Below are 16,762 nucleotides of genomic sequence, written 5' to 3' on the forward strand. Positions count from 1 at the left end.
ATGGAGAGTAGCCCCCCGCTCGCCACAGCTAGAGAAAGCCCATGCACAGCAACGAAGACCCAACACAGTCAAAAATAAATAAATAAAATAAATTTATTTTTAAAAATAAAAACATTATGCTAAATGAAAGAAGTCACAAAAGACCACATATTTTATGATTTCATTTATATGAAATGTCCAGAATAGGCAAATCTACAGAGATACAAAGTAGATTGATTGGCTGTTGCTTATGGCTGAGGAGATATGGGAGGGGGGTTATGACAGCTAAAGGGTACAGGGTTTTTGAGGTGATAAAAATGTTCTAAAATTGACTGCAGTGAGGCTTACATAGATCTGTGAATAGTCTAAAAAAGACTGTATCATACACTTTAAATGGGTAAATTCTATGGTTTGTGAATTATATCTTAACATAAATCTGTTAAGAAAAAAACTAGAAAAAAACTATCACCCTAATTATTCTTCTGCTAACTGCAAATGGTAGCAGAGGTTAAAAAAAAAAAACAGAGTCTGGCGCTTCTGAAGCCATAATTACAGAGATATTCAAGATTAGTTCTGACAGGGAATTGACCTGGACAGGTTTTAAGCCAGGATTACAAAGTGTCCCACATTGCTAACTGCCTGATGTAATCCCAAACACTTGAGCCAGTTTCATTCAGGTCTTGTAGTGGAAGAGTACACATTCCATTAGCTCTGCTGTGGTTCCACCGTTCTGTGCTAGGCCCATTCAGTGACTTAAAAAAATTCCTTTCATAGCAATTGGATTCTTATTGGCAACAGAGACAAATTAACACACAAATTAACACTGCAAATATGTAATCAGCAAATAAGAGTCAATGCAACATTTAAGCAATCAATACATAAAGCTTTATAATATCTGTATCAGGTGTAATGTACAGATAAAATATCTTAGGTGGAAGCATTCCGTAATTTGCCTATAAGCTTTATGAGCGATTTAAAGTGAAACAGAATGAAGCAGATATACATTTCCCTGAAACTCACCTGAAGTGCAGAAAGGGCCACAGCACCACAGAGACATACAAGTGGATACACAGGGAAAAGAAATCTCTCCTCTTTGTGAGGCTGGATGAAGAAAATTATAAACCAAATATACATTGGAGCCAAGGTAAGCCAATATGGGTGGCCTAAATTCTGAACTGTAAGACAGAAAAATATCCACCTTTCACCATGTTAGAACAAAACAGCATGTTTAGTTTCAATGTTCCCTTGACCTCAAACTGGGATGTATACCCTAGGGCACCCAATAAAATGTTTCAATTCTTGTATTCACACTTTCTCTGATATAATAAAGGAGTAAAGTAGAAAGAGGTATATACTCCTTAGCCCTCCCAAGAGGTCCAACATTTCAGGGGAGGCACAATACTGGATTTAGCTAGAACAGGTGAATGGGTAATAGAGCTTAATAATTTCTACACTGGATGAAGAAAAAACAGATTTCTCTTTCTAATGAGCCCTGCCACTAAGATTAAAAGTTCCTGAGATCAACCAAAAGCATAACATAAATCCATTTCTTGGATTTTAATTCCTATGCTCTGTTTACTGCATTAATCTTACTTATACACCAAATGGCTATAGATCAAAGAAAAGGAAAAAAGTAGGATTCTCAAACCCATCACTGGTTTTCCTCAAGCTATAAATGACAGAGTTTGTTTCAAAGCAAATATAAAAACACTCTTAAAGGAAGTTTACTGATCAAGTTTTCTCTCCTGTTCTGCAGTACCCATCCACTCTGTATCGCAAAATTAAAGCCAAGATGTACTTAAAAGCATGTGAAAGAATTAAAGGAATTTAATGAAAACTAAGACCTAAGCACCTACTGGAAGGTTCCTGTGGTTAGGTACATGAACACTGAGTGATAAACCTGCAACCTACAGCGAAGGCATCCCCTGCTGTGCTTATACTAGTGACAACAAGCAGTGCGCAGGAATCACTGGCCAAGGGTAGATAGATAGCGCCCCCTGGTGTCCATTATGTCTACACTGAGCAAATTTAGATAAAAAGATCAGGGTTGTCATCAAAGCCCAACTTAGCAATGTTTAACTGTGCTCCGTAGTTATCCGTGCTTTTGCAGAAACTCTTTAGGAATAAAAATTCTTGAACTGCAATAACAAGCTTATCTTTTAAACTTTTCACTCTTAAGATTTTATCATGAGATTTTAGGTTATAATTTAGGACTTATACCTTTCCAGGAGGTATTTTAGGTTGGAATTTTCTTCATCATAAGAAAAAATCTGTCTTCTATAAGTAAACAATCTCTTCCTCTTCTGTATCTTAAAAGCTAACGAATACATTTTAAAAATATGGCCTAAAATTTTGAAATGTCCTCTATAAAATGTACAAAATTATAACCAGTTGTACTACATGATGAGATAATGGGTAATTTCTTTCCTGCCTCTTTATATTTTTCTACGTTTTTTCTTTTATTATTTTTATTTCTTAATGTTTCCTCTTTTGAAAAAGTATTGTTTCCATTATAAAATACAAAAAAAAAAAAAGAAGAAAAGTACTAAAAAAGTATTTTAAAAAGTATAAAGGAAAGCCCCTAGGTAACCTAAGGATGGGGACTAGTTACTAGGTGGACATGTGGATACATTACACACTTTTAAACCAAAATTGGATTCATACTTCAGAGAACAGCTTAATATACTATTTTTATTTTAGTTTTACTGTTTTTATACTTATATCACAAGCATTTCCAAATTTTCCACAAGCATAAATATTTTTATAGTCAGGGAAAAAGTTACTTTTCAAAAAAAAAAGAAAAAATGATCCTTAAGAAATACAAGGAATGGAGGAATACATTAATACCTCGAGGGGACAAACAGCTGAATCCAAATGTGGGACACTATGCAAGATGAATGACCTGGTTTCTTTAGAAATCTCCAGGAGGAAAAAGGTGAGAGGGGGAACCTCTGAAAAAGCTTATGAAACAACACCAAGTTCACTATATGACTCTTGTTTAGATCCTGCTTTAAACAAACAAACTATAAAGAACTATAAAAACTATAAAAAGCTATTTTTCAGACAATGTAGGAATCTAAATATTACCTGGGTATTAGATGATATTAAGAAATTACTGTTAATTTTGTTAGGATAATGGCATCACGGTTATGTTACAACGAAAGTCCTAAAACAAAACAAAAGTGACTCTGAAGGCTGCTTTCATATTCTATGAACACAGTGAAGTCTTTATAAACCATTAATAGTAGAAAAGCAGAATGGGGAATGGTACTGAGGGATCATATGGCATCCAAATCAGACTAAAAATTCTGAAGTTAAATCTCCTTCCAAAGCTCAGATGCATTTCTGCTCAGATCTGTCTTCCATAAAAGAAACTATGGGCACTACATATCCAGAGCCATGACAACCTGAGAAAACACTGGCTGTGCAATACAGAATCAGAACAAGCATCAAATTTGGGGGAACCTCTATATGGTTTAGTTTTCAAATTTTTGGTTGAATTTCCCAGAGAATGTTTGCCTCTAGCATTGATTATCTTAAGCAATCTTGCATGCCAACACACAGTTCTTTAAAAAACAGAAGACTCATATAGATAGGCTTATCTCCCAAGATTTTATAAATGTTTCTGCCTCCCCAGGTGGTTCTGTAAATCATACAGACTCCTCACTTGCAATTATTAACTTTCACACAGGTTAACAACATAAGTTAAATAATCTACGAACACAAATGGAAAATGCAATAAACCAACCATTTCCATAGGAAGAAAATGGAGAATAAAGTAAGTAGATTCTTTTTCACTTCTTGGTACCCATTGTTACTTCTCTTCCCTCCCACGCCCCACCAAGTCTATCATCCGTTATGCCACTCACCATGAAATCTCTGCAGTAGGTATTCCATAAGAGAAGTCAGTGGCAAGACCAGGAGAGCCAAAGCAAAGACTACATTGAAATTCAGAAATCCATTAATTAAATAGAAATACCAGGGCTCTGTACCTGAGGGAGATAACGAGATAGGAAATCATTAGTGGATGCCTCCAATACCTATTACAACGCTTGACTCATACTGTTTTTTGTTCAAGTAATGTTGATGATCCAGTGCCTCATGTGTATGAGAGTCCACAAGCCGCCCCCCTCTCAGAAATCAGGTTTCAAATATTTAGCTGTATTTTCTATCATGACCACTATATCTAGCCCAAATGGAACTAATACTTTTCAGAACCACCAAATAACATAAATAGCTTAGTGGTGACACTATGATTTATAATAAGAAGTATTTATTTGGCCTTCACTCCCATTCCTAGTAAAAAGTTCCTAAAATTACCCTTGTAATTTGCGAAGTGGTGAGAATAATAAAGGTGTCTTTTGTTCTGTTAATGAGGGAGCTTCAGGGAAGCCCCAGGTAACCTAAGGATGAGGACTAGTTGCTAGGGGAACCAATCGAGTGACTGGAGGGTTGGAACTTTCAGTCCTGTCCTCCCCTTCTCTGGGGAGGGGAGAGGGGCTGGCAACAGGGTTTCATCAACAATGGCCAATGATTCAAGCAATGGTACTTATGTAATGAGGCCTCCATAAAAACCCAAAAGGACAGTCAGTGTTCAGAAAGCTTCTGGGTTGGTGAACAGGCAGAGGAGCCCACGGGGCTGTGGCACACCCAGAGAGCACGGCAGTGCCACGTTATCTTCCCATACACCCTGCCCTACGCATCTCTTCCACCTGGCTTGTATCCTTTATAATAAACTGGTAAACACAAGTAAATGTTTCTCTGAGTTCTGGGAGCCACTATGGCAAATTGATTGAACCTGAGGTGGGGGTTGCAGGGACTACTAATCTACAGCTGGTCAGTCAGAAGCCCAGGTGACAACCTGGACTTTGAATTGGCACGTGAAGTAGGGGCACAGGGGTTGGGGGAGGGTGAGCGTGGTAGGTGGCAGTCTTGCAGGGCTGAGTTATTAGGGCCTTTCCCATTTCCTTCCTACCTGTTTCTCCTAGTTACATTCTAGCATCCTTCCCCTTGATACACTCAACCACTATTTGATAGTGTGTATACAGGTCCCCTGTGTTCCGTAAAAAGCAACAACTTGTTTTCCTTAGGAAAACCATGTTCAGAGACCCAGACCCTGCTCGGAAGTTTTGGGGATTCAGAATGAAACAAAATGACTGAAAACACAAGCCTTACTCACACAAGTTTTGATTCTTTAACTCAAAATCCTTAAACCCAAATGATGAGAAAAAGCCCCCCTCTGCACATTTAGCAGGTTTTTCATCTGCTCTTCCCCTCCATGTGATTACTTCAATCAGGCAGTGAATGACACATGCGGGTTTTAATCACTGTGTGTTGTGACACCCGCGTTGCACCACAGCAATTTACTGCAATCAGCATTGCTTAAAAGGGTAATCAGAAGGCAGAGAAATAGGGAGAAAAGCCTGACATTTTTGCAGCTTGCACAGCAAAATAAGATTAGAAACCAAACCCTTAATGCTAGAAACATCTAAGGGAGGAGGAAGAAGAAGAGGGGGACCCTAAGGAAGGACTCAAATTCAATCGTGGGTCACCTTTTGGGAAAGCTCTCTCCTTCCTGTCTAAATACAATGATAGGGACTGTTCAGGAACAGAGATTTTGTCCCAGGCCAAGCTCATTAGAGACATTTATATCTTGTATTCTCTACAAATAACCTTTTGGGTTATAGAAAACTAATGGATGGTTTTATTTTCAAAACAGAAATACACGTCTTCTCTGGATTTTAATTACTATTTAACAACACATTTCCTAAACTGAGTTCTTTAGACATCCAGTTTCCAGAGAAGTAAGTTTTTGCACAATCCTCTCCTGACTGCCAGTGTGGTGGCAATGCTATCAACCTTGACCCACCTTTTTCTTTACAAAATTCTGGAAATCTGACCCTGAGAAGAAAAACCTGAGTGACTAGAGGAAAGGAGATCACCTTCCACATCATCTACTACAGATGCTAAACATCAAAAGAAAAAAGCCTCTTTCTCTTTGATCTTTGCAAATATATGTTTTTTTCAGGAAAGCTCTTTAGTCTTTTTGCCTTTACCACAACTTACTATGCCCTCCTGTTAGGGGTATCTTTTTACCAAGGTACACTGTACTCTGAGATGTGGAACCAAAAGCATTAAGTTGGTAAACTCAATTATTTTTACGTGTTAGGAGCTCATAGATCAAGTTCACAGCTAGGCTGTGAACATTTCGTAAGACTGTTACTTCCCTGAAGGATGGGGTAAAAATCGGGGGATAAGTCAAGATTTGGGAAGGTTCAAGTTGACAACAGTCTTAAAAACAAGAGGAAAAGGGGACAAAAACAGTGAATTCTGTTAGCCAGTGTCCTCCCCTACTTGATGAGGCATCTGCCTTCAAAGAGTAAAAACTTTTATCTCTTTCCAGGGAGATATTCAGCGCTGCTCTCAGAAAATATCAAAGCTGAACTATGTAGAAAAAAATGTGTCAGAATGACAAGCTAAGCATTTAACTGGTGCAAAATGAAAGGTGAAAGGAAGCTGGAAGCAGGGTCTTTGCAGGGAGTGACTCACCTATCTCCCTCTTTGTGGAAAGTGCCTCAATTCCTTTCATTCAAAGGAGCTAAAGGGAGCTTTGCAAGAGGCTAAGAGGGGATAATGTTTATTGTTCCACAGATTGAATGGAATCTGGAATCTTTTATAGGCCTACAATTTTATAGAACTCTAGGAACTAAATTATAGTAAATCATCCTTAAAAATGTCAAATTTGCACCACCAAGAAGAAAAAGCCACCAAGGTTCAACAGAAACGATTAACAAAAGAGGGAAGGCTCTGGAACAGCTGTGCCTGGCAGGTGACCCTGAGCACTCCCCAAAGACTCCTCTGGGGCTTCATCCTCTGCCGCTGCAGGAATGGAAAACTGTGGGCCTTTTGATAGAGGACACCAGCCCCTACCTTCTGAAATCTCCTGTCCTGTGATCTGACAGATTTGATAAAACACACAAACAGGCAGGGATCACATCCTAGGCCACCAAGTGGCATCCTTGAGCAGACCCACTGTTATTTTTGAGGGGAGAGCATTTCTTACACCTGTCCTCCCACACCTTCTCCGGGCCTGTGTCCTGCTCATCAGACAGCAGCACTGCTCTTCACTCACACACAAAAATACTTAACCTCAACATCTGAGGACTTGAAATGTTACAAGGGAAAGAGGCAAAATCAGTGCCAAGCCCAGTCACTTCCCTTTTTGCAACACTAAATTTCACCTCTTGATCTCTGACCCTATAGAGATGTTTCCCCTACAACTTTGCAACTTTATGTCTACACTACTCTAAATTTCCTAAATGCCAAGTATTCTTTACCTCATCCAAGTAATAGTTGTGAAAACTATTTCTTTCCCCTGGCTTCAAAAGTCAAGAGTCAGCCCAGATCTGGAATGTGTCATTAATATATGTTATCTGGCCAAGAAAGTATAGAAAGGTCCCTTTGAAAACCAGAAACAACAGAGAGAATAAATATTTACAGATCGTCCTCGACTTATGATGGAGTTAAGTCCTGATAAACCCATCATAAACTGAAAATATTGTAAGTCAAAAATGCATTTAATACACCTAACCTACCGAACATCACAGCTTAGCCTAGCCTACCTCAAACATGTTCAGAACACTTACACTAGCCTACAGTTGGGCAAAATCACCTAACACCAAGCCTATTTAATAACACAATGTTGACTGTCTTATGTAATTTATGGACTACTGTACTGAAAGTGAAAACAGAATGGTTGCTGGTAAAGAATGGCTGTGAGAGTTTCCATTGTTCACCCTCATGATGGAGTGGCTGACTGGGAGGTATGGCTTGCTGCCACTGTCCAGCATCACGAGAGATATCATATCGCCTACCAGAAGAAGATCCAAGTTCAAAATTCGAAGTATGGTTTCTACTGAACGTGTATTGCTGTCGCACCATCATAAAGTCAAAAAAAAATTCTAAGTTGAACCATCATAAGTTGGGGACCATTATTACAATCACAATGGAGAGACTGAAATTACCTTGCTCATGCCTGTGTAGTTCCTACCTAAAATTCAGCTAATGCTGTAAAACTACTTTAAATTTTTAAAAAAGAACTCAATATTCAATCTTTTTGTCTCAGCAGTCCCTACACTTGAAATTCTATTTTTCTACAATGTACCCGCATGGTGCCTACCTGGCAAACTCCTTCTCTTCCTTCCAGGCTCAGCTCAAAGATCACTACCTCTAAGAAGTCTTTCCTGATACTACCAGATGAACTTGCTCCTTTGATTCCCTACCTTTCCACTGTAGCACGTAATAGATTGGACTGTAATTATCTATTCATGTGTCTGCAGCCTTATTAGACAGTAAATTCTATGAGGCCACATGATAAATGCTCAAAAGCAATTGATTCAATGTTTCTTTAGCTGAAGTCATTTATCCATTCATTCAAGAAGTATTTATAGGCTTATTATGTTCTTATATGTAAGAAACAACACTAGATGTATGCAAAAACTATCAGCACAACGCATTTTAAATTTTCAGATAAAAAACTATGTGCCTGGGGCTTCCCTGGTGGCGCAGTGGTTGAGAATCTGCCTGCTAATGCAGGGGACACGGGTTCGAGCCCTGGTCTGGGAGGATCCCACATGCCGTGGAGCAACTAGGCCCGTGAGCCACAACTACTGAGCCTGCGCGTCTGGATCCTGTGCTCCGCAACGAGAGAGGCCACAGCAGAGAGAGGCCCGCACACCGCGATGAAGAGTGGCCCCCACTTGCCACAACTAGAGAAAGCCCTCGCACAGAAACGAAGACCCAACACAGCAAAAATAAATTAATTAATTAATAAACTCCTACCCCCAACATCTTCTTAAAAAAAAACAAACAAAAAAACTATGTGCCTACCATAGCTAACAAAGCACTTTAAGCAGGAGACTCTTAGAAAATAGTCAAAATAATGCCAAAAAGTGCCAAACAAGTGAAAGAGTTTCCATGACAAAAAACAGGCTGTCTGACAACTGTACAGCATATAAGTCTTTGATATTTACTGAATGGACTCAACAATTACAATAAAATTAGCTGACAATGGTAAAGTACTACTTTCACCTCTATTGTTCTTAATTTGTATCAAGATAATCCCAACCTAGCACACCACAACAGGTCTAGACAAAATAGTTCTAGGACATAATAGTGATCAGAGCACTTAAGTAATCTGATGGGTGCTCCAGAATTTGTTCATTCATTCGTTCATAAGAAATCTTTATTGAAGACCTAGAATACACAAAGACTACCTACTCCTGAAATGGAAGAAACATTCTCTGTAAGTCTGCTAAAGCAAAATGGAGTTAACATGGAAATCAGACACCCCTGAAAATTTGTCAAAGATGAGGGAAAAGCACAAAAATTCTACCATCAAGGAACAACCCCCTAAAGTCTGGCTGACTACAGCCCCGCAATCAGTCCTGTTGATACCCAGTACGACAATTCCCTCTGTCCCAACAAAGCTTTTTCTATCATTAGGAAAGTGATCAGCTCCTGCACATCCAAAATAGCAAAATCTGAACTGAAGCTAACCCAGGTTCACTAAAGCTGGCAGAACAGAGACCCAAGGACTCTTCCCCATAAAACACTGGCTGAAATGAACAGCAGATGCCAACATGCAGGGAAAGGCTGGCCACTGCTCCGCTGGATCCCAAAACCTACCCACTGTTAAACTAGAAACATAAACTTAGGTCAGAATTTACTCTTTCTTTCCTATTCTCCCTACCAACCTGCTTATCTCTAGATGTAAAATCCTCATCAATCTAGAGGACTATAAAAATTATGAAACTTTCATATACTCTCACACAAAGTTTTATTTATAAATAAGCAGTCAGAATATCAATATGTAATAACCCATTTAAAAGGTGGAGAAGCCAACTTTTCAAAATTTAACTCAAATTAACACAATTTATTCACCTATATATAATGTATATTATGTTTCCAATAGGTTCCATGTAAATCAATTTCTAATATGCAATCTGGATGTAGGAAGACAGTCCCCCTTCTATTGTCCTGTAGAATCAACTGAAGTTTTACAAGTAAACTAAAACAATGGGCAATTAAAAACATGCAACTCTCCCTAGATAAAGGGAGACATCTAGAGGCAAAAGCTTAAAATTGGGGCTTTTTCTCATAGTCTCAGCGATCTTGGAGCCACATAAAAGAGCCTTTTAAAATTCCTTCACTTAGCAATTATTCTCTAACTATGCAGTTTGTGGATTCAATTCACTGAACAAAACACTGTTTATTTTTAACCTATTACCCGCCATCTAAAATGACAACATTCCCCAAATCCCAGGAGGCCCAATTAAATCTCATTTATCTGCTTACTTTAATTCTCCTCAGTCAATCTGTTGGTTCTATTGGCAAAGTGGCACAGAAAAATGATGGGCGTGGGTTAAATTGATAAGAGACACAGAAATAATATTAACCTGCTTCATAGCAGAGCCCAAGACAGTCACATATACAGAATGCTCTAAGACCTTCAAAAGATTAAGGCAGAAGAAACTATACTTATTTAATGAGAAACTGTCTCATAAAATGTTCACTGACTTGGCTGATCTCATTAGAAAGATCTCTAACTTATCCCTCTGTAGTGGTCACTAACTCAAATGCCCTCAGGGGACCAAAAACCCAAACAAACAAACAAACAAAAAAACCAAAACAAGCTCAAGGGCTGGCTGGGAAAAAAGAAAAAAGGGGAGGGATGGAGATGGATGGAAATTGGAGAACCAACCCCAGACTAAAGGCATTCCCTTTTTTCCCCTCTTAATCCTAAACTGGCCAAACTATCCACCCTCTCATGCTGACCTCACCCCCATTTGCTACACTTTGTCTACAGATTTTCTAAACTTTCTCCCCTAATGCATAATACTAAAGTAAAACAAATTAAAAAAAGAAAAAGTAACTCCAAATGTTATACCAAATGTATAGAAAATCTCTGGAGGAATATTTTCCAAGGTGTTAACAATAGCTATCTGGAGATGATAGGATTATGAATGTTTTAATTTTCTTATTTTTGTTATCATATTGATTTTCTAATGAGAAGAGAAAAAAGTAACTTAATTTTAAACAAGTAGCATCAAAACCCAAGGCATACCCAACAGAGTCCTCACTACTCTGAAACTGAGAATAAGAGGCAGCAGCACTAACAGAAAGCCAGATCTGAACATCACGTTAATCAAGGAAAAATATTTAGTGGCTATATATCATCACTGTGCTATGTTCAAATGTCATTTATTTTTAAATAAGAAAATATTACCTGCAAAGAAAGGCTATATTTGATAAAATGTGGCAGCTGAATTAAAATTTCAAAGCTGAGGCAAATTAAGCTATCCCCTAACTCTTCCCTAATTTCATAAGGCCTTACCATAAAGATCAGGTCCATGAGGAGTAAAGACATTATACAAAACAATGTTCAGTGGTGCAATCACCAACTTCCCGTAATAGTAGCTGTCAATGACCACCACAGGCACCTAAAAGAGAGCAGAAAATATATAGCAATTGTAGAGTTTTGCTCTGGAAACATTCTCACAATGCTAATAGGATAAACTTCAGAATGAAAAACAGAATCAATTCCTAATGTTCTCTTTTCCATCCATATCAGAAGTTGCTTTCATTACAACTTTAGAACAAAACAAGATAAAAAGAAAACTCACCAGAAAGATCATTAGGGCAACCAGCGACCAATGAAAGAAACTCTTCCATCTGTGCTTCATGACCAGCAAATCAAAGGCAATAGGTAAACTATTTAACAGAGATAGAAAGTGGGGAGTTAAATACTTAGAATAGAAACTGAAACAGGTCAGATTTACACACACCTCATGCTGAACTGAGAATAAAATGTCTGTAGCAATTACAGTGAGGGAAGAAAGCTGGTATATGAAAGGATGTCTTCTCAAAAATAAAAAATGTGATCTCTTCACAGGACTCATCAGAATGAGATGCATCCCACAATGCACAAGAAATATAAATATTCATATTCGGAATGAGCTCCATTTTACACGTATTTATGTGTAATGGACATTTAAAATATATTAATTGTAAGTAAATGTACCCTATTGCCCTACTCCCACCCTGCCAAATAAATAAATACTGACTTCCCCCTTCCACGATGTATTAAGATTTTAGTAATAAAATAATATTACAAACTTTCACTTCAATTCTGATATATCCCTTTCCAATATGTAATACTGCTCCAAAATGTAATATGTAATATTTGTTCTTCTTCCTTTCACTTAAATTCCTCAAGCAAGTATCAACAGCATATGTGTGTTGTCTTCACTATTTCTTCCTTAAGGCCTAACATCAAGGTATTAAGACTGATCTAAGGTACCAGGAATCTCCTGTCCGCCAAACCCAGTATGTTTCCACAAGCTTCATCTCCCTTTGTCTTTCTGTTGCACTTGACACAAAGCATCTGCTCCTTCCTCTTTAGACTCCCTGGCTCAGATGTTCTTTTCTGGGGGCTTCCCTAGTGCTCCTTTCTAGGCTTCTTTTTCCCTGCCTCACGGTGTGCCCTACCATGGTCCTAGCTCCCAAAAGCAAGGTTGTACTTTTCTCTATATATACTCATTTTCTCGGGTGCTTCAACTCCTCTTGCATGAACAATCACCTTCATATCCATGACTTCCTAATCTAGGACACTAGTCAGAGCCCTTACCTGTGCTCCACTCACAAAGAATTCCATCCCACACCAATCTATTTACTTACACAGAATCTACCCAATGTCAATTACAGGCTCTGCTCCTGCCTCTTCCATAAAGTCTTTACGTTTATATGGCACTATCATCTCTATCATCTCTTTGGCAATGTCATGTGAACATCTCTTCTAAGATTTGAAATTCCACATTCTATTACCTAAATATTGCATTAACATTCTGTGTTTCTATTTTTTTCTCCCCAACTAGTTACATTTCCATAGCACCTGCATTTCTCCTTTGATAAGTCAATAAATGATAGTACATTGCTAACTGACTGATTAACTGTGATCCTGAAATCATTTATCTAAAGGCAGACTAATCAAAATGCGCCAACTCAGAGGTATTTGGGGAACTCATGAAGTTCAATGTAAACCCAATAGAGAGTAAAAGGAATGGAGAAACTGACAAAAGGAGGATGGAAAAGTAAAAAGGAGGGAAGAACAAGGTTTTGTGAGTCACATTAAAGTTTGGACCCCACAGAGCAGGGGTTGGCAAACTTCTTATTTAAAGGATCCAATAGCAAACACTTTAGGCTTTGCAGGCCCCATATGGTCTCTGTTGCATATTCGTGTGTGTGTGTGTGTGTGTGTGTGTGTGTGTGTGTGTGTGTGTGTTGTTTTTTAACAGCCCTTTAAAAATGTAAAAATTTCTTAGTTCTTAGGCTATACAAAACAGGCCAGCTGGATGTGTGACCCACAGGCTACAGAATGCCAACCTCTGTGACACAGAGCAATGGGGAAGCTATTACAAAGACAAAACAGAGTGATAAAATCATATTTGCATTTTAGGAAGATAACTCTAGTTTGAGCGTGGAGAGCAGATTTATAAGGATCAAGACTAGAGATGGGAAGATCATTTATGAGCCTACATAAAAGGACAGAGGGAGGTGAAGAAAAGTAGATTCAAAAGATATTCAGGGGCTTCCCTGGTGGCGCAGTGGTTGAGGGTCCACATGCCGATGCAGGGGATGCGGGTTCGTGCCCCGGTCCGGGAGGATCCCACATGCCGTGGAGCGGCTGGGCCCGTGAGCCATGGCCGCTGGGCCTGCGCATCCGGAGCCTGCGCTCCGCAACGGGAGAGGCTGCAGCAGTGAGAGGCCCGCGTACCGCAAAAAAAAAAAAAAAAAAAAAAAAAAGACATTCAAGAAGTACAAGAAATTAATAAGACATGAGAAAGAGAAAACAGTCACAGATAATTTTCAGGTCCTGGCTCAGCACAGACGGTGGTACCATTTCTGGGCTAGAAACAAAGGTAAAGGACAGATTTGGAGGGAAGATAATGAGTTCAGTTCTGTAAATGTTTAGCTATATAAATGGAGATACCCAATAGGCAGCTAGGTATACACGAGTGAAGCTTAAGAGATGACCGGACTATATAAAGATATGGGACTCATCAAGATGATGGAGAGAGCAGAAAGTACAGAAGAGGCTCTTACACAAAATATTGAGAAATATAATTAATTTGAGAATGATGTGCAGAATAGAAGATTGGAGGTGGGGAAACCAGCCTTTAAAATCCACTTAAGAAAATTTTAAATGCCTATTCTGATTTAGTAACTCCCTTATAAAAATTTATCCCATAGATAAATTTCCACAAGTGTATAGACATATGTACAAAAATGTTCACTGAAGCATTGGGTATAACAGCAAAAAAACTGAAAACCAAATGCCTACCAATAAAACAATGGTTAAATAAATTATGGACAGCCATATAATAATGGAATGTTATGCAACTGATACAAAGGACGATATAAATCTATGTACAGAAGATATACATATGTATAGGATAATTCTGTTTGTTTTAATAATTTAAGTATGTATGTATAAATGTGTATGTGTGCATTTATTCATGTAAGGATAATTTCTGGAAAGATATGTACAAAACTATCAGCAGTGACTAACTGTGAAGACTGGGTTAGGGGAGAAAAGAACTAAGAATTCTTTTTACCTCATACAATCTGGTACTTTTTTAAAATAATAAAGATATACTACTATGATAATAACCTTAACACAAACTAACATATTTTTCTAAATAACTAGTGGTACAGGCAAGAAATTAAGGCAGCACAAACTAGAGAAGTTGTGAAAACAAAAAGTACAAAAGGAATGAGAGGTACTATGGAACTTGGAAAAAAAAAAGATGCTGCAGGCAGGAGAGAAGAAGGACTGAAAGGAAACTCAGATAACAAGCCTGGGTGACCGGGAAAATGCACAGCACAGGGTGGTACAGCGTGGAAAAAACATCAGCTGTTACAGTCAGAAGGCCTGGATCCAAAGCAAACATAACCTTAAAGGCAAATTACTCAAAACCTCTCGAAGTCCACTTTCTCATTTATATAAAGCACTAATAATTGGAGGCACAGTGGTTAAGAACCTGCCTGCCAATGCAGGGGACACGGGTTCGTTCCCCGGTCCAGGAAGATCTCATATGCCACGGAGCAACTAAGCCTGTGCACCACAACTACTGAGCCTGCACTCTAGAGCCCACGAGCCACAACTACTGAACCCACGCACCACAACTACTGAAGCCCATGCGCCCTAGAGCCCACACACCGCAACTACTGAGCCCATGCACCGCAACTCCTGAAGCTCGCATGCCCTAGAGCCCACGCACCACAACTACTGAGCCCGCGTGCTACAACTACTGCAGCCCACGCACCTAGAGCCCATGCTCTGCAACACGAAAGCCACTGCAATGAGAAGCTTGCGCACCACAACAAAGAGTAGCCCCTGCTTGCTGCAACTAGAGAAAGCCCACACGCAGCAATGGAGACCCACCAAAAAAAAAAAAAGCACTAATAATTGTATTTGTCTTGCAGAGTAGGTTTAGGAATAAAGTTCATAAAGGGTTTAGCTGTGCACAGGATACAGCAGATGCTTAACAGTAACTTGCTTATTAGAATTAATCGTAACAATAAGTACTAAGAGAAATATTCTTCCAATTCCCAGAATCTTTGAATAATTAATTTCTATAACTTTAGGTCCTACCCAAAGAATATGGAGGTAACCTAACATTAGGATTGACTATATACCCAGTGATACATGGAAGATGAATCAGGTTAGTTTCTTACCCAAGAGCTGCACTGAATGGCCAGCCTAAGATAGCCCCAGCTGCTACTCCAAGCACAGCAAAGGAAGTTTTGTCCATATACCAGCCAGTCATGGCTATCAATGTAGTGTACATACAGAAGCTGCTAGGAAGGAATGCTGCAAGACAAAAGAAATGAAAAAAAACGGGGGAAAGGGACAAGAGATTGAGATTTATGAGTTATCAGTTATTAAAAATATAGCTGCACTGCAATATGTCAATAACCAGGAACATACTTTGAGCAATGCTATATTAGAAATGAGGAGTAAAGTGATACTCGTTAAAAAAAAAAAAAAAACAAAGTTCAATGATTTTATTTTCTCTCTCCTGTTTTTTATGTACCAACACATCACCCAATTATACAATGCCAACCATGCCATTTATCTCCTGGCCTGTACCCCAAGTCTAAAACTTACAGGATTCCAGGTTCCCCAGATGTACCTCCAGGTTACATTTCCAGACAGGAAGTATGCTTCAAGAAATTTAGAGCCATTGCTAACAATCTGTTTCTGAAGAAGTTTATCCTCTGATAGTCTTCTGAGACTGTCCTATTAGCAACCTGTACCCCGTAGGAATTCTCAGAAGCCTTCTCAAGGAACAAATATGTTCGATGGCAGCACTGCTTTGCATCCTTCATCCACTGACATAGATAGCTTGGCCTTTAGATGTCCCCCTAATTATTTCCGTCAAGGTAACTTTCTTGTTGCATACAGCAGAGGACTGACCACCTTCAGGGTCTCTGCAACAGTAACATTTCATCAAAACGTTTCTAACAACTCTACAAAAAATGCAGATCTGCCTCTCCCTGCTGTTTAAGTGCTTCACCTAGCACTAGAAAAATCAATACCAACTCCAACAGGGACCACAATGAACAGGCAGTGTGATTTGAGAAACTCAGCAAAGGGTTCAGAGGCTCATATCAAAGGATGCCTTTAACTTCTCTGTGCCTTAACATCCTCAGCTGAAAT

The 16,762-nt window shown here is 38.9% G+C and overlaps 1 protein-coding gene across 5 annotated transcripts in view; it reads right to left on the reverse strand.

Annotated features, from left to right (window-relative positions):
- The window catches only part of ALG9 (ALG9 alpha-1,2-mannosyltransferase), a 92,374-nt gene that overhangs the window by 61,331 nt on the left and 14,281 nt on the right, over positions 1–16,762 (reverse strand). For 4 of the 5 annotated variants that reach the window (XM_022561548.3, XM_022561549.3, XM_022561553.3 and 1 more), the window contains exons 6-10: positions 15,778–15,913; positions 11,664–11,751; positions 11,375–11,480; positions 3,849–3,971; positions 1,000–1,154 (exon numbers count right to left, since the gene is read on the reverse strand). In XM_022561548.3, coding sequence (XP_022417256.1) covers positions 1,000–1,154; positions 3,849–3,971; positions 11,375–11,480; positions 11,664–11,751; positions 15,778–15,913 — 608 coding nt within the window. The remainder of the gene's footprint in view (positions 1–999; positions 1,155–3,848; positions 3,972–11,374; positions 11,481–11,663; positions 11,752–15,777; positions 15,914–16,762) is intronic. The other variant, XM_089915530.1, reaches the window with a different exon arrangement.

Source organism: Delphinapterus leucas, chromosome 7 (genome assembly GCF_059928025.1).
Source record: "Delphinapterus leucas isolate spDelLeu-1000000601 "Yukka" chromosome 7, BTC_Dleu_Yukka2, whole genome shotgun sequence".
NCBI classification, from domain to species: Eukaryota; Metazoa; Chordata; class Mammalia; order Artiodactyla; family Monodontidae; genus Delphinapterus; species Delphinapterus leucas.